General features: G+C 46.1%; 1 protein-coding gene across 1 annotated transcript in view; it reads left to right on the forward strand.

Moving 5' to 3' along the window:
• Nucleotides 1–3,414: 3,414 nt before the first annotated feature.
• ULK1 (unc-51 like autophagy activating kinase 1) overlaps nt 3,415–18,679 on the forward strand; it is a 101,822-nt gene continuing 86,557 nt past the window's right edge. Inside the window, exons 1-3 of the mRNA XM_066609648.1 lie at nt 3,415–4,017; nt 5,120–5,212; nt 5,335–5,376. Coding sequence (XP_066465745.1) covers nt 3,928–4,017; nt 5,120–5,212; nt 5,335–5,376 — 225 coding nt within the window. The 5' untranslated portion in view covers nt 3,415–3,927. The remainder of the gene's footprint in view (nt 4,018–5,119; nt 5,213–5,334; nt 5,377–18,679) is intronic.

Genomic DNA, 18,679 nt, shown 5'->3' on the forward strand with positions numbered 1-18,679 from the left:
AAGTCATTAGTCTGTGGAACACCTTGCCACAGGATGTGGTGATGGCATCTGGCCTAGATGCCTTGAAAAGGGGACTATACTGATTTCTAGAAGAAAAGTTCATTACAGCTTACAAAACATGATGGCCCTGCCTGTTCCATGATGGGATTGCGCTGTTACTTACTTGATTCTTTGATTTGATTTTGTTGTATGGGCTGTTAAATTTCCTGCAAGATGATGTCACTTTTGGCCATGACATCACTTCCAGGTTAATGACATCACTTCTGGTGGGTCCTGACAGACTGTCATTCTAAAAAGTGGGTCCTAGTGCTAAAATGTTTGAGAACCACTGCAATAGATGCTGTAACTGAGTAATAGCCAAATCCTATCCACACTTTCCTGGGAGTAAGCCCCATTGACTCTAAAGGGACTTACTTCTGAGTAGACATGCATAGGATTGGGCTCCTAGGCTGCAATCCTAACCTCATTTTCCTGGGAGTAAGTCCCATTGAACATAGTAGGACTTGCTTCTGAGTAGACCTGCTTAGGATTGTGCCCTTAGAGCCCTTACTCAGAAGTAAGGTCCAGTGTAGTCAATGGAGCTTACTCCCCGGAATGTGTGGATAGGATTGGGCTGTAACTTCCTCTTAGCCACAGGGCCCAATCTTATCCAATTTTCCAGTGCTGATGCAGTTGTGCCAATGGGGCGTGTGCTGCCTCCTGTGGTGGGGAGGCAGTCACAGAGGCCTCCTCAAGGTAAGAGAACATTTGCTCCCTTACCTTGGGGTTGCATTGCAGCTGCACTGGTGCTGAACATTTGGATAGGATTGGGCCCTCAGTCTTCCCCATCTGCCAAATGGGTACAATAATATTGGCTCCCCTTATGGAGTTGCTAGAAGAATGACAAGAAAATGCATCTGAAGTGCTTGCACATACATTAAGTTTAATTGCAACCATTTTTCAAAATGCTGAAACAATCACACATCCTCCTCTGATGTCTCCCTTGAATCACCATCTAGATTGTAAGTGCCTCAGGGTAGGGACCTGTTCTCTCATCTGCTGCAAAATGCTGTGTACCCAAATGGTGTTACATAATTCACCACCACCACCACCATCAGAATTCTCAGGTTGTTTTCAATTGCTGTCTGTTACTGTTGGCTGAAATTGTTTTATCCTGCTACCTGTTGATAGCCTTGCCTGACTGCTTCTGCAATCCTAACCACACTTTCCTGAGAGTAAGCCCCATTGAAGAAAACAGGACTTACTTCTGACCTGGTTAGGGTTGTCTCCTGATTCTTTTTTTCTTCTTCAAACTCTTTCCTTTCATGATTGCTTTGTGAAAATGTTATTTTAAATGCTAAGCAAAAATAAATAAATGGTTCAGCCCCTGAAGAGTCTCTTCTCTGAAGAGAAGCCTGCCTTCCTTTCTCTCCAACCAGTGAGTTCCCTAGAGGCAGCTGGTGGATGCTATTGTGCAATTAGGTGGGCAGGATCCAGCAGGGCTTTTCTTCAAGCTGCAATCCTAAACCACATTTTCCTGGGAGTAAGCACTATCGAGTAGACACATATAGGCTTGTGTTGAAAATATATAAATATTCCCAGCCACCAAGTATGTGGCAAAACAAATAATAGCAGCAAAATGGATAACTTGGTGATACCAAAATGCATAATAATAATAATAATTTTTCAGATGTTTATATTGCCTGACCTCCAAGAAGCTCAGGATAGTGTACATCAGTGGTTCTCACACATTAAGCATCTGGATCCACTTTTTAGAATGAGAATGTGTCAGGACCCACCTGAAGTGATGTCATCAGGCAGGAAAGTTTTTGACAATCCTAGGCTGCAATCCTATGCACACTTACCCAGGAGTAAGTCCCATTGACTATCATTGTTAAAAGGAAATACATAGTAGCTTGTTCAAAGTACAGGTCTGTAACTTTTCCCCAAATGCAGTCACATACCATGGGCTCATCAAGTCTAATATATTAAAAATAAAATATTAAAATGAATGGGGACCCACTTGAAATGGGCTTGTGACCCACAGTTTGAGAAACACTGGTGTACATGCTTACTTCCCTACTTGTGTCCTCACAACAATCCTGTGAAGTAGGCGAGGCTGAGAAAGAGTGACTGACCCAAGGCCACCCAGGAAGCTTCATGGTCTACCTGGATCTTCCTGGTCTAACTCCAACACTAGAACCACTACATCATCCTGGCTCTCTAGGACTAAGTATTATTTATTATTATTATTATTATTATTATTATTATTATACATTACAGCCTATGCTGTAATTGCTATATTTTGCAATGTGGGATTGTGGGATTTTATTATTATTTTATTGTATTACTCTATATATCCTTATCAATGATAAGAATATAGCACCATCAACATGAATGGCACTTCATGATGGCAAAGAGGGCAGGTCCCTGCCCTGAGGGGCTCACAAATCTAGAAATGGACACAAAGGAGACGGGGGGGGGGGTGGGCCGTGAATTTCTGGATTAAGTCGGACAAGAGTAAAAACATCAGAAGAGCCCAGCCAATCCACCCCATTGGCACAGCTACGCCAGTTGGGATTTGGCCCTCATTCTTCTTGGGGGCCCAATCCTCTCCAACTGTCCAGCTCTGGTGTAGCCACATTGCAGCCCCATGGTAAGGAAACACAAGTTCTCATACACCTTGAGAAGGTCCCAGTGACTGCCCTTCCGCCACACCCCACTGCCACATCTGCTCCAGCACTGGAAAACTGGCTAGGATGGGGCCCTGAGTGCCCCTCGGAAAGGTCGCCGCGCTTCTGCTTTGTGCCGCGAAGCCTCCAGTGACGGTGCGTTCCGGGGACGCGGCTCCTTTCACTACAGCCCTTTCCCTCCCAGCCGCGCGCTCTCAGGTGAGGCTGCGTCTTTGCGCCCCGGGGGGTGCCTGAGTCACCGCAGGGCGCTGCGCCTTTAAAGGGAGCCGGCTGGCCCGCTGCCTGCTCGCCTTCTGCCTGCGCTGGGCGGCTGTGACTGTGGCTGGCTCCGCCCGTGGAACCCAGACGCGCTCCGGGGCCGGGCTGAGCTCTCCGGCGCCCGCTCCTCTTTTGTCTGGAGCCGGTGGGAAGAGGAGGACAGGAAGGATCTGCCCTCCCAGCCCCAGGAAGGAGAGCCACCGGGGATCGCCTTCCCGGGCATCGCGGGAAGCTCTGCGCCGGCTCTTGTGCAGTCACCGACACAACCACAACAACAGCCACAAAACTGGTGGGGGGCGGGCGGGAGCAAGAAGGAGATCAACACGCACCCTGCTTAAGGTGGATTCTGCTTGATCTGGGTCTTCTGGCTGTTCTTAAGGAGGACTTATCAGAGGTGGCATTTTTTGGGGGGGCCCAGCTGGTGCCACCCGTGGATTGGTGCTCTTCCCCCCCCCCCCAGAAAAAAACATATACCCCTCCTTTGGCATCCGCCTGGATTGTACGCTTTGGGATTCTTGGAGATGCTCAGGACAGCTCTGGATCTAGAGTTCTAACTGGGGGGGGGGGGTTCTTCCTATTGGATTGAATTTTTTTTTTCACTTTTGGGGAGGGGGGCTCCCCACCCTGGCAGACATGGGGAAAGTTTGCTAGCCGGGCCCTGAACTCCTGATCACCATCCCAACCCCCTCCCCTTGTAACAATGACTCAATCGAGGCCTTGTTTCCGAAAGAGACAGTGGATGGAAGAAGAAGAGGAGGTGGGAGTTCAGAGCCACACACTAAACTACCAGGCGTTGGACAGGAGAGAAGTTTTATTCTGTCAAGTTTCTAGTTCCTCTTGATTGTCCTGGAAGGAGGGGGCAGAAGTATCTTTGGAAAACTTCAATTTTCTTGTTCATTTTTCCCCTTCCCCTTCACCTATACATAGTCCTATTGCTGTTGTTTTCATTACCAAGTTCTTTCTTCTCACCTTCATCCTGGAGAACCCCAAGAAAGACATGGAGACCGTAGGCAGATTTGAGTTCAGCCGGAAAGATCTCATCGGGCATGGCGCTTTTGCAGTGGTGTTCAAAGGGAGACACAAAGAGGTAACTGTCCAGAAATATTGGTAACTGACCATCTTTGTAACTCTCCTGCATCTTTCTTTTTTTGGCCCCCCTTTGTGCTGGAGGGTGGTGGTCTTTGGCCTGTTCTTTGCCTCTAAGAAAGTATTTTTTGTGTATTTTATAAAATATACGTTTCCCCCTCCCTCCTCCCCACTGAATAGGAGACACAACATTAATACCGAATCGTCCTTGGAAGTCCTATAGATTTTCTTCCAGGTAAATTTGATTGAAATCCATAGGCCTTTTTTCCGAGTAAAGGTCAACACTGTAATCCGCTGACTCGGAAATCAGCCCACCCTCCCCACCAAAAGCAGCAATGGGGTCCAAATCCTGGCCAAGAAAACAATGTTTTGCACCCCAGTGGATTGTGTCTTAATGTTATCTTTGAAGTGGCTAATGTAACTTTTTTGGGAGGGGTGTTGATCAGCCACTGCTGTTATCTGCTGGGACTTTGGATCAACAAACAACAAGAAGCCTCATTTCAGTGGTTTGCCATTATGCTCTTGTCTCAGCAGCCACATTGCAGTCCTGGCACTATAAATATATCCAATGCTGCTGTCTTGGAAACTGTAGCATTCTCCGGAGGACAGGCCAGGGATTTTCTCAAATGTTGGAATGATTCCTCTAGCACACCCCCATATTTATCCTGAAAGTTTAACCCGTCTCCAAAATGTGCTTTTGGGGTTTCTCATTTCCGGCTTAAGATTCAAAGAGAGGAACACACAATCCATTGGTGGATTCTTTTGCGTTATTTTTAATTTATTTAATCTTCTCTAAAGCCCAGGATAAGCTCTCCCACAATCCATGTATTTCTGTGGCTTAAAACAAGGGTAATGGTGGCATCGAGATTTCTATAAAATGAATTTGAGGCCTCCTTTTTATGCACTGGCCAACATGAACCCAGTGAAAGGACAAGTCTGAACATGTATTGGGTATGGAGAGGGACATTCACAGGGCCCTGACCCAAGAATTCCTAACTCTCTTGGGTTTAAATATTGCAACCATTACAGCATATCTAATTAGTATGAGCATCAGACTTTCGTTTGTTTGTAGTTTAATGTCTGCATGTGTGTTTGACTTTCAGAAACCCGAAGTGGAGGTAGCAATCAAATGCATTAACAAGAAGAACTTGGCAAAATCCCAAACGCTCTTGGGAAAAGAAATTAAAATACTCAAGGTAAACAAAAAAAAATTCAATAAAAAAAGAAATCGGAAACCTTTTTGAGCTTTCTAGACTGTTGGTGATGCTACCTGTTTTTGTTATTTTCCCTAATGCTTATCTTGTCTCTCTCCTTCTAGGAATTGAAACATGACAACATTGTGGCCTTGTATGACTTCCAGGTATTACTTTACACTGATGTTGAAAGGTTTAATGGGGAAGGGGGGGTGAAAGAAGGGCTATGGGAATAAGATGTTTGGAGTTGATGTGCCAAAAATGTTGTTTTGGAGATTTGTGTGCGATCCATTCTACTTTGTGACAGCCACACAGGCACAGGAGAATGGAAGGTGTTCACTGCAGGCCAGAAGCCCACAGATGTAGGGAAGTGGGGCTTGATGTCTGACAAAAGGGATTGTAAGGTCTGTTGTTCAGTGGTAATAACCAAGCACCCAGTGTCGCTTTGATCCTTGTGTTTTTATGGGATTTTGTTGGAATTCGTCCTCTCTTGAGCCTTTCCCTCTGATATGATTTTTTTTTTTTTTTGGTGCTTAATTGAACAATGCTTAGAATTTTTATATACAAGTAAGGATTAGGGGTTGGTGGGTAGTTGCTTCCCCCCCCCCCCAAAGCAATTCCAATGTATGCACTCTTTCATTTTGTGGCTGTCTATAGACAGGTCAATATTATACTGAAATTAACTATTTCTACCCAAAGTTGCATATATGCAACAGGGACCAAAAATGTACACCAATGTGCTGGGCAAAAATGGGTGGCCTATGTGAGAATCTTGTTTTTTTTCTGGTGCAATGAAGTTCATAGTCTTGTCCAGCTGGTCCCAGAGTACTGACTTTTGTGCAGCTAAGGTTGCAATCCTAGGCACCCTTTCCTGGAAGGAAGTCCCACTGAACACAGTGTAGACATGCATAGGATTGGGCTCTATGAAAGGACTTTTTGGAAACCCCTCCCCCCCAAGCATAAGGACATTGGCTTGTGTAAATGTTGGTTGGTGACTCTTTTGGAGACAGCATAATGACTGCTGTGAGGGATCACGGTTGTGATAAATCAAGGTGAATCCTTCCCTGCATGTGCCCAGATCCATGTTTCTGTTTTGAACTAGATCACTGGGCCAGTGTTCAGCCTGTGCTCAGGATTAATGGCTGTGCTAATTGCTCCAGTATCCGAAGGAGGAGTCCCAGACAGGATAGCTGGGTCTGCTGCTGTTGCTTATCTGAGCCTGGTTGCTGCCTGGTGTCATGTGGCCTCCAGGCCGCCTTGTTTGTTGACATTCCTGCCGCACTCTGGAATTGGCTGAGCCCAGGCTGTGCGTCATCTTGTGCAACCAGATCTTGTGTATCTCTGGTGCAAGCTGTGTGTGCCGGTGCCTTCTGGGAGCTGTAGTTTCCATTGGCTCAGCTTCCTATGGCTTACACTGCCAGTGCTTCAGAGATTAGGAACTCGGCCCCTTTCTCTTCCTCGAAATGGATGTTGCATTGGGGGAGGTTATCCCTGGTCAAATAATCTGGAAGTAAATAGTAAATAATCAGTTTTTTTGAAGCCATTTCTATTCAGTGTTGCATATATGCAACAGGGATCAAATGTGTACACCTGTGGACTGGGCAGAAATGGGTTAAAGACCCTTTTTGACCTCTCCTTCTGTTTCTCTCTAGCCCAGCCATTTTCAACCACTGTGCCATGGCACATGGGTATGCCGTGAATGGTCTGCAGGTGTGCTGTGAGAGTTTGTGGCAGGGTCACTTATTAGTAGGATCAGTAGGGATGTGAGCCCCCCACCAGCATCATGGTGTGCCTTGCTAGTTGTCAAAAAACTGATGGTGTGCCTTGACAATTTTAGTACTTTCTCAGTGTGCCATGAGATGAGAGAGGTTGAAAATCACTGCTCTAGCCTGTGGGAATATGGTGTGTATTAAAGAGGCCTGTACTCTTCCAAAATCAAAATGGTTAGGAAGAAAAAAATATATTGCAGGCTGTAGAACGGGATGGCCAAACTTGCTTGATCTAAGAACCCTATAGGATAAACTTCAAATGTTTGAGAGCCCCAAGAGAGGTGTTTGTGAGTCTCGATATTTAAGAAGCATTTCTCTTTATTGGCAACCTTCAGTCTTGGAAGACTATGGTATCGCGCTCTGAAAGGTGGTTCTGGAACAGCGTCTAGTGTGGCTGAAAAGGCCAATTCGGGAGTGACAATCCCTTCCACACTGGGAGCAAGTGCAGTCTGTCTCCCTGGTTATGGGCCTTCCTTCTTTGCCTCTTAGCCTCAGACTGTTGGCCAAGTGTCTCTTCAAACTGGGAAAGGCCATGCTGCAGAGCCTGCCTCCAAGCGGGCCGCTCAGAGGCCAGGGTTTCCCACCTGTTGAGGTCCACTCCTAAGGCCTTCAGATCCCTCTTGCAGATGTCCTTGTATCGCAGCTGTGGTCTACCTGTAGGGCGCTTTCCTTGCACGAGTTCTCCATAGAGGAGATCCTCTATGAAGGATTTAAATAGGCATTTAAAGTCTTAAATATACTTATCGTGAACATTGAAGGTATGTTTAAATCCAGTGGGCTCTCCGTTTATACCTGGTAAATAATTACAACAAAGCTTGGAAATTTCTTATTTATGTTTTATATTAATTGTGATGCACAAAGGAGCTCAGCCAAGGTATTTCTGAGAGCTACACTTCATGTGTCAAAGAGCTGCATATCACCATGAGCTGCCATTTGGCCACCCACATGTTTTCACATATGTCCCTTGAAAACTGTGCTTGGTTGTTGCTTCTCTGTTTTGCCCCCCTCCCCCATGATGTGGCTAAAGTTAAAACACAGTGGGAACAAAAATTTTTAGAAAGGGACATTGGGGTTGGCACATCAGCTGATGTTCCTGAGGCTTTGTTTTGATGTGGTTAATATTTGGACATTGTTGGAGAGGGCGGCACCAGTGCTAGGATGACGTAAAACAGTGGTGTGGTGGCGTTGCCCGAGAGTTCATGCTTTGTGTGCAGGGTGGTGTTAGATTCAGTTCTTGCAACCCTGGATAGTGGGCTCTCTGTGTGGACAATACTGACAATACTGACCAAAAGGACCATGAGCCAGGGGGTTGAACCTGGAATTTTCTGTAATTTGCCTGTCCTCCAAGTGGAATGTCACACATCAGCCGTGCACAGTGACCTCACTTGGGGATCAGTTTTGTCACGCAGAAGTGTGTGCCCAAAGGGCCTGATGGGCTGCTAACTGGGCAAAGAGGCACTTTTTTAAAGTAGTGTCCTTTTAGATTCAACAGGGGGAGAGCAACTGTCCCTCTTCACCCTAGCGGAGCATCTTTTCCAGTGGCTATTGGTGGGATTTCTATCTCTTTTGAGACTGTGATCCCTTTGAGGACATGGATTTATTCATATAAATTCATTGATTTAGTTTTAGGTAAACTATTTTGTGAACACTGTTGAAAAGGGGTATATAAATATTCAATATATGTACAACCTGCCCTTTTTATCCATGGGGGAGGGTCCATTCCAAGACACCCGTCCCCCATAGATACACGAAATTTGTGGCCATTTTTGGTTTGATGAACAAACCATCAAATATTGAATTAAATCCATGGATGTTGGATCTGTGGATGCTTCATTGTATGGGCTGCAAGCATGGGTACATATACCTGGGAGTACATCCCATTGAACTTGGTGGTGTACACTTCTGAGTAGGGATGGGTTGCTGGTGAGTCTCATGTTGTCTGTCATCAGCCCTAGATGGTACTAGAGTCTTCCTCCAGGCCAGGTTCTCTGAGCTCATGCTTTTCTCACATGAGGTCACTGTGTGGTGCCTGGCATCTCTAGCACCCAGTTGGAAGACAAGTGTCTTGTGCCTCGGGCAGTTCCTAATGCTGACTCCAGCTCACATGATGGAATGATCTTCCATACCAAAAATGATATCCGTGCACTTAGAAAGCTAGTGTGTCAAGGGAGAAGAATTCTAGGTGAGCTTTCCCCCTGAGATGCTAATGTTGTCTGTGCAAGATATCTTTTTTGTATATTTCATCGGGTCAGTTGCCCCCTGTAGTGGTCCAACCCAAACATGCCTTGATTGTGCAGCCAAGGCCTGTTTCCAGTGACCTAGCCAGGCAGACCCCTGAATCCTCAGTATGGTGACAGTGTAGCAGTGGTGATGTAAGTGGTGCTAAGAGGCTGAACTGGGAATTGGGGCTTCCTCTGCTCAAATGTAATTGCTTTTGTGAACTCGCTCGGTGACCTTAGTCACCTCAGTCATCCTCAGCTGCAAAATGGGGATAATAATACCTTTATTGTCAGATTCTTGTAAGGACTACATTAAGATAATAAATATGAACTGCTTTGCACACTCAGCAAAGTGAAGTTATAAAAGTACAGGTAAAGCATTACTATTGGTGGGGGGACAGGGGGCACAATGGGTGCCCTAGTTCAGACCCCCCTCCCATAAAAAACTAGTCCTCTCTTCATTGCTCTGTAGAATTTTATTTTAAAAGCAGTAGACAAATTCAGTACAGGAGGCCAAAAGGAGTGCCTCCAGCTGTCTTGCGTATGGTCTCCCTTGTGCTAGCTGAACCATATGGGCTGTGCTATTGGGGGTCATGTATACAGCGGGGGGGGGTGTTTCTGTGGCTCTGTGTGCATGATGTAAAACCACAAGGTACCTGGGCTGTGGCGTCGATTTCAATATCATGAAACTCAGTTATCACGTAGAAGGGCCTGTGGCTTGATGATAAAGTGCCCTCTGCATGGCTCTCACTTTGATTTCCTGGAATATCCAGGTATGGCAGTGTTATTCAAACTGTGCTCCTTAGGGAGGCGCCAGGAACTCAAAGGGGAGGCACGGGATGTCCTCACAGGATGCACCCCTGGGCCGCCTTCTGTGCTTTTTTTTAAAGCAGAAGAAACGAGAGTTGCTCAGCTGCGAGAGTGGCTGCTGCCACCCCCCTTCTCCCTCCACTCCGGGGCTGTGTTCATCTGGCAAGTACCGAGCATGCTCATTTTGCAGTCCTTGTCCTTGCTGACCCTCAGAAAGAAACCCTCCTTGATCCCTGTCTGGTTGGTTCCTAGTTCCCAGCCTGGGATCCTTCTCTTCAAAGTGAAATCAACCCCCTCCCTCTTCCACTCCCCCTTTCAATCTCCAAACCTTCCCGCTTTCCTCCCCCTCCCCAAATAAAACGCTTCCTATTTTACCAGTCACCAGGGGTCTTAAAGTTTCCATGCAGTTGGCAAAGGGGGGGGGGGGGGAAGAGAAGCACACACTTTACTTGGCCAGGAGCAGAAAAAGGGTATTGTTTTTAAAGTGATTTATTAATCTTGTTGTTTCTCTGAAGAAGAGAGGCTGTATTTTTAAAGTGATGAATCTTGCTATTTGAAGGGAATACTTATCTGCCATTGATGAAGTGATTGCCAGCCCAAACCTATCCACACTTTCCTGGGAGTAAGCCCCATTGACTCTGATGGGACTTACTTCTGAGTAGGCACGCGTAGGATTGGGCCGTGCATCTCCTAGTATAGGAGACAAATCAACTTCCTAACCATACCCTTATCAGCTCTGATATATTTTCATGGTCTATTTTTGTTTTCCCCACCAGCTGCTGGAAAAATCTAATTAAATTAATAAAGGGTTCAATCCTATCCAAGGAGAATGGCAGAAATGACTAGTTGGATTGGAGTCCACAGGGGTGGGTGTGTGTAATGTTGGTCAGACTGGTTGTTCACAAAGTTCATTTGATAAAACAATTCTATTGGTATGCTTACAAAGTTTAAAAAAAAAAAAAAGAATCTTCCTGGACCAGACAAAATCTACCTCCTCCAGCAGCCTGTCTCCAACAGTGATCAGCAGCTGATCATTTATAGAGCATGTATATTGCTGTGTATTAATAATATATTTTTAAGATCTGCATTTAATTAATGATATGATTAATATAATTAATATTAATATAGTTAATATTTCTGGCCACTTCCTGTTTAATGATGTCACTTCCAGCCCTCAGGAACATGATGGGGAGTCATGGCCAACAGCCACAGGGGGTCAAGGGAGCCGCTGACCGGAAAAGTTTGAGTACCACTGAGTTATGGGAATCTTGAGGTCTCTAGGAACTGCCCAAAGAAAGTGGACTCCAAAATGGGCATTCTTAGGAGGACTGTGGGGGCCTGCAGATTGGCACATTCAAAATTTGTGTTCCTTCCCTGCCTCATTTAGCTCACACTGGGGCCTTGATTGGCCCATTTTTATTGATTGCATTTCAACAAGATGGCGCTTCATATCCCATTTCTATTCTATCAAGGGGCTCAGGGTGGCATACATGAGTCCTCCCCCTCTTTCACCTTCACGACAGCCTTGTGAGATAACGCACAACACCATACCAAACACACACCAGAACTAGGGGGCATCCACTAAGATTGAGTGGCAGGAGAGACAGAACAGGCAAAAGAGAAACTTTCTTCACTTGGTGTGCAGTTAGTCTGTGGAACTCCTTGCACAGGGTGTGGTGATGGCATCTGAAGCCTAGATGCCTTTCAAAGGGGATTGGACAGATTGTTGAAGGAAAAGTCCATCACAGGTTACAAGATGGGCATATACAACCTCCTGGTTCTAGACATCCGGCTGTCTCTGAATGCCAGGTGCAAGGGAGTGGCAAGAGGGGTCTTGTTGTCTTGTACCTCCTGAGGCACCTGGTGGGCCACTATGAGATACAGGAGCAGGACTCGATGAGCCTTTGGCCTGATCCAGCAGGGCTTTTCTTATGTTCATATGCTGCAGGACTGCTGTATGGACCACCCCCCTTTTAAGGACTAATATTTTAGGAATCCTCTGCATGAAATCAGCTGTAGTCTGCAGTAGCCTTGCCATAGCAGCAGTGCCAGGGCCCTAAATCAGTCACTGGGTCTGATTCAGTGGAAGGCATCTCTCTGGGCCAGTCTATGTTACAAATGTGAGTCTGTTTCAGCTGTCAGTCCCAGACATAGATGAGCGCTGCTGGCTTAGGCCAAAGGCGCATCAAGTCCAGCTTCCTGTATGGCCCACCAGATGCCCCTTGGAGCTCACAGGACAACAAGACCCCTGTTGCCACTCCATTGCACCTGGCATTCTGAAGTAGCCAACTTCTAAAAACCAACACCCATTGTGGCTTGTAACCTGTGATGGACTTTTCCTCTATACATCTGTGCAACCCCCTTTTAAAGGCATCTAGGCCAGATGCCACCACCACATCCAGTGGCAAGGGGTTCCATAGACTAATTATTCACTGGGCAAAGAAATATTTCCTTGTGTCTGTTCTAACTGTCCTGATACTCAATGTTAGTGGCTGCTCCCTGGTTCTGGTGTTGTGCGACGGGGAAAAGAACTTCCCTCTATGCATTCTATCCATCCCCTGCATAATTTTGTACATCACAATCGTGTTCCCCTGCTCAGGTGCCTTTTTTCTAGTGATCTCACTAGGAATTCTCAGTGTCCTTAAACTATAACTTCCTGGAGCTTTTGGTGGGGAGGCAAGGAGAGGATCAGGCTTAACAATGAAATAATGAAATTGTTGCATGACAAATATAAACATGCTTTGCATGTTTCCTTGGAGACCCCCCTCTTCAGTGACCACCACATGTGCACGCACACAGATGTGGCCACTTCCATTGTTTTGTTGGATTGACAAAGCATGAATTTATTTTGTTGTGTTTTGTTGTGCAAACCTTCTTTTGTTCCGTGTTTATATTGTTTCTCTTGCTCAAACCCATGGTTTAGTTGCAAAATCCTTGAGATTGCATTGAAATACCTTTCAGTGGAGAAAGTCGGGTGCTAGGTGATAAATGATGACAGTGTTCAGTGAACTTACCCTTTGCTGCTCCTGGGACAAAGGTCCACGATGCCATCCCCCCACACAATGCCGCCCCCTATCTTCAAAGCACCACGGAGCTTCGCGTGACTCTAAGACCAACTGGGGAAGCCTTCTGAGGCCCATACAGTCTTCTAAGTCTTATACAGTCTTCTAAGGCTTCTATAGTCTTAAACTGTACTTTTGGAAAACTGAAAGTACAGTTTCTGAACACTTCGGAAGCCTCCACAAGGCTTCCCATGCTGTCCTAGAGTTGCACAGGCTCAGTGCCTGGGGCATTTGCCCTGTCTGTCCAGCACTAGGTTCACTGCTGACAGTGTTCCTAGAGTCTTGATGCCAGAGGGCAATGGCAAGAGAGGAGTCTGCTTCCTCTCCTGTTTGTGTCTTCCCAGGAGTCACTGTGAAAACTAAATCAGTCTCTGACCTCATCCAGCTCTGCTTATGTTTAGTAGGCAATGGTATGTTAATGGTGCTGAATTGCACAAAGACCTGCTGGGACAAAGGACCAAGCGAAATTTATTTCACATTTTTTAAAATTCCACTCCTCCTCCAAGTTGCTCAGGATGGTGTACATCAGTGTTTCTCAATGTTTGTCTCCGGCTGTACTGCTTTGCACCATCCACCTGTTGGAAGAAACTGGCGATGATGTCATCACCAGTGTGTTCCAGATTGGGAGGCCAGACTCAACATGATAAACACCAGTAAGAGACTTGGGGCAAACAGGAGGGCTTTTCTGAGCATGCACAAAGTGCATGCTGGAGCTCTGCCTGCCAAGCCTCCTACTACTGCTTGTTGCGTTGCATTGCTGGTCTGACTGTCAAGTGGCAGGGGCCTGGGTGCCACCATGAGTACCACCAGATACCACCTCAAGTACCACTGGTGATACAAGTACCACTGGTTGAGAAACACTAGTGTACATGATTTGTCCCCTCCTTTTTCTTCTTACAACAACCCTGTGATATAGGCAAGGCTGAGAGTTGGTGAGTTGGAGTTGGAGTTGGTGAGTTGGAGAGTTGGCCCAAGGTCACCCAGGAAGGTTTGTGGTCGAGTAGAGGTTTGAATCAGGATCTTCCAGGTTTTAATTCCAACATCTCAACCACTACACCATTCTGTCGCGCTCTCTCTTTACATATACACACATACCCCCTCTCCCAATGAGCTTGCAATCAAACAATGGCATTGGGAAAACAACAGAGGGAAGAAGGGTCAGCAATATATAGGGTTGTGAGCTCTGAATGAACTGAAATGGGTACTTGAGCTGCTCGTGCAGGACCCTTTCTGTTCTCATATGTTATGGGTCAGTAAATAGGTTCCGATGGCACCTGAAGGACTGGACAGATTTATAAGGTATTTGGAACCAAGCTAACCCATGAAAGTCTGCTCCACAGCAAATCTCTTTTAGGTTCAATCTCACCATTACATGGAATGAAATGGTAAAATGGAGGTTATAGAGTTCTGGACTTCAGACTGCAGGATACGTGTGTGATATTTTAGATTGCTTTCCAAGCCAAGAAAGTGAGCACTTTGGAGGAATGGTTTTGCTCAGACTTATCCTTGTTTTGCTGGTGTATGAAGTTGTTTTTTGTTTTTTTTAAAGGGAGCAGGATTCAAATGCACCCACCTATAGCCTGAAGTGAAACATTCCAGAATTGTACCACCTCTGTTCACTGCCTCACTGCTTTGCATAAGTAAGGTGCCTTGCACTATCTTGTACAAGTGGGTCCAAAAAGTCACTATTGTTGCAACAGATCAGCAGAGCCCTCCAATAACAACAGAAACTATAGCATTGGTTGTGGTTTTGGAGGGTGACTGCAATGTGCCTTGCTGAAGCAGAGCTTCCCCCTTCTTGCTTTCCTTCCCTGCCACACGCACAGGGAAATGGTTAACCAAACCCCAGCAGCGCTGAGCACCGATATATTGCATGCGAGGTGGATGTGTTTGTTTGGGTGTCGTATTTTTGTTTTTTAACTTGCGTGCATTTTCTCAGATGGAGAGCATGTGCGTTTGCACAAGTCGTTGCAAGCCAGAAGAAAAAAACACAACCTAGCAGTGGCCTGACATAATATGCAGTGCCTGGTGTAATAGGACAACACCCTCCCCAGCATCCTGTTGAAATGTTGCTATTTGTTGCTTCCTTCTTTGGCCCACAAGGCTTTGTGTTGAGGCTTCTCCTCTTAGCTGTTTAATGATGGTTTGTGTGGCAGAACTAGCCTGGTCACCAGAGACCTGCCTAGCTAGGCATGATTGAAAGAAGCAGTTCATTTGGTTTTCCCAAATGAATTGCAGTCAGTTCTCTTTATCTGCAAATGGCAGAATTGTCACCTATTTCTTATCTGTGACTTTGTTCTCGTTATCAGCTATTGCTGTGACACTGCAAGCTGAATGTTGTTTGGGCATCAAATGGCATTGGTTTTGGCCCATGGAGAATTGTCGGACGTGTTTGTGTCTGCTTTAAGACCTGCCCCACCATCTTGGAGCACCAGCTCGGGGTCTGCAGCTGGTGATGATGAGAGGTCTGTGGAAGGTTACCTGAAGGCTGCTCTGGGGCTGGGGCTGGGGCAAGCCCAGGGAAGGAGCCAAGAGACAGGTGGAGGAGGAGAAGGGGTAAAGAAACCTCCTCCCCACTGCTGAACTCTCATTTGTTGGGCTAGCAACCTTCATAGAGTTGAGGGATAGCCAGCATGGAGAAATTGCGGTCTCCATGACTTTCAATGCCTCAAGGGATATTGAGCCTAGAGGAGGAAGCCAGGTGTTGGAGATGTTGATGAACCCTCACTGTCACCCACCCAGACTTCAAGGCAAGATTTAGGTTCATAAAGTTCATAGAGTGTGTGGTGAAGAGGGTCCTTTGGAATCTAACCCCGTTTTCCCCATAGGCTCAATGATTCAGTACCCACTAGGTTTTCCAGGAACCTCATCCTAGTAGATAACCTGATCTTATTGGATCTCTGTCTCTATTGGACTGTTGCTTTTGCTGTATGTAATGACCTGTCAAAAAAGAGTGGGGTTTCTTAAACTTGCCACACACACACATCCAACCCTAGAAAGAAGGCTCTCAGGGTCCCAGCAGGAACCACCTGGAACATAGGATGCTGCCATACACAGTCAGACCATTTGTCAGTCTGACTCCGTGTTGCCAGCAATGAATGGCAGTGGCAGTTCGAGGTTTAAGACTGGGGTCTTTCTCAGTCTTTTCCTACCTGAAAATGACTGGGATTGAACCTGGGACTTCCCACTGAGCTATGGCTCTTTTTGTCCACTCCTCATCTTAAAATGAAAACACTTGGCATTTGTAAGTGTTCCAAGCACCAAACCTGTACTCTTGACGTAATAAGTTGTTGTTGGCATCCTTCAGTCTCAGAAGACTATGGTATCGCGCTCTGAATAGTGTTCTGGAACAGAGTGTCCTCTCCAGTGCGCGAAGCCTGGGTAAAGTAGATATGGAGGATAGACTGTTACCCATGCAGCAAATCCCCCCTCTCCACGTCGCTGAAATGGTCCAATGGAAAGGCAGAAGCCAATACGGTTGGTTCCAGCGGCGTCGCAGGAGTTGCCAGAACGTGACTGTGTTCAGCCATGAACTGCCTCAGGGACTCCGGCTCCGGATTTTGCCTCGAGGTTGACTCCTGAAGCCTTTTCCATAACTGGATGTAGCCACAAGGCAGTGGAGGTTTGGGATCAGAGTTTTCCTTCTGAGAGAAGGAGAGCTGCCTTCCCAGGCTAATGAGTCCCATCTACCCGGTGGCTGTTCAGTCGCCTCTTATGACAAGTACAGCCAAATTGAGGGCCTATTCTTATCCCCAGCCCTCAGTACAACATCAAATACTGACGTTGTAAGCAAATATTATTATCCCCATCTTGAAGGTAGAGGAGACTGATTACACAGTGACTGTGTGAGTTGCTCAAGGCCATCATCTAGCATAGCGTTTTTGAAGCTGTGGGTAGGGACCTACTTTGTGGGTCCCAACCTGATTTCTAGTGGGTCATGCAGAGCCTTCAATGAAAAATGGGGGATGGAAAGATTGGATAAAACATTGCCTCAAGCCCTGAGGTTATTCAAAAATCAGAGAACTGCTAACTGCCCTGCAAAGAGGTGAGCTCCTGCAGATTGCAAGCTTGTGTCTATGGAGGGAGATCAATGTTTGAGCATCTTTTTAAAGGTGTGTCTTCCCCCCCCCCAAGTTCATCAATGATGGGTGGTGGGGGCAGGTGCAGGCTGGGTCACATCACTAAATCCCTTAAGCCTTGAAGCTATTCATTAGGCTGCTTCGTTAGGAGAAATTGATCAAGATTTTTGCCAATAAAATTATTTCTAGATCATCTTTATTCGTGGTCTTGTAAAGCTAGGCGGGTCCCAATAATATTTTTAAAAGTGGGTCTTGGTGCTATAAAGTTTGAGAACCACTGATCTGGTGAATTTATTAGGGAGGCAAGATTGAAACCTGGGAGTCCTCAGTTTGCAGCTCAGTCTCTGAACTGTTAGCCGATAGGAATCAATGAGAGAAGGAAGTGGTCCTTAAAAGTGAGGGAAACAAGAGCACTTCTTTAAGAAGTGCAGCCTCTTGACACTGTTGAAATTAGGCTGCTAGGAGTGAATGCTCTGACGCGCCCCCCACCCCCTCCTGACCTGAGGAAAACACCATTTTCAGCTGCTAAGACAGACCTGGCAAGAAATTAGCATGCAATATTATGGCTAGATTTTTCCGGGAACGATTCCAAGATGTGACACTGTATGAAGACTGTGGCTGTGCCATAAATCTCCTAACTTGCCTCTCTTCCTAAACCCTTTTACCTGGTAGTCCCTCTTCTCATTATTTTCAGCTGATGGCTTCCAAACCTTTCATGCCCCATTTCCCATTTCTCCCATTGGGAAACTCCCATTTCCCTTCAACAGGGTCCATCTCCTCTTGTCCTTGAACACTGTAAAAATTTTCCTTCAAGCTCAGCTGATCTCTCACTGCAGCATCTCATGTGCTGAAAACTTTTGTGTCATCATTCTGTGGCTGATGCCTTCTGGGTTGAACCAAACATTCCGTGATCACAGCATCTTGGGGGTGGCTTCCTTGCTGATAACCAGGTTTTAGCATTAAGGTGTATTCCTGTAACACAACTGGTAGATTTTTCAAACTGTGCTATAGGAACAGGATGCGAGAACTCCACCCTTTCCCCCTGAAGGTTTAACAGTAGCCTTTGCGAGTCAGAGGAGTCTATCCAAAGCATTGCAAAATAGATGTCCCAATTACGGTATAGTTATATATTATTGAACAGAGCTAATGGGGCCAGCGTGGTGAAGTTGTCCCTGGTGAAGGATGGAATCGGTTATTTTTAGAACGTGAGAGGAGTTGCGTTGGAGCAAGCTCTGAAGATGGTTGAATTGCAAACTCCCCCCTTTGTTGTAGCAATGTTTATGCAAAGATCTGCACTGGGGTCCTGTTGCACTCCTCAAGTACCTCCATTGCTCCTTTTCCTCAAATATAGTGGTAGCATCCAGATCAGCCAGGCTGGACACTGGCCAAGGAATGCACTATGGAGGTTAGTAAATAGTAATGTTTCAGGTACCTTTGGATGTGCAAAGCACTTGATGTCCTTATGACAATCCTGAAAAATAAAGCATCATTATTCCCATAATACAGATTGGGACATGTGTGTAATCAGTCT

This window comes from Tiliqua scincoides, chromosome 14, assembly GCF_035046505.1.
Source record: "Tiliqua scincoides isolate rTilSci1 chromosome 14, rTilSci1.hap2, whole genome shotgun sequence".
In the NCBI taxonomy this organism is placed as follows: domain Eukaryota; kingdom Metazoa; phylum Chordata; class Lepidosauria; order Squamata; family Scincidae; genus Tiliqua; species Tiliqua scincoides.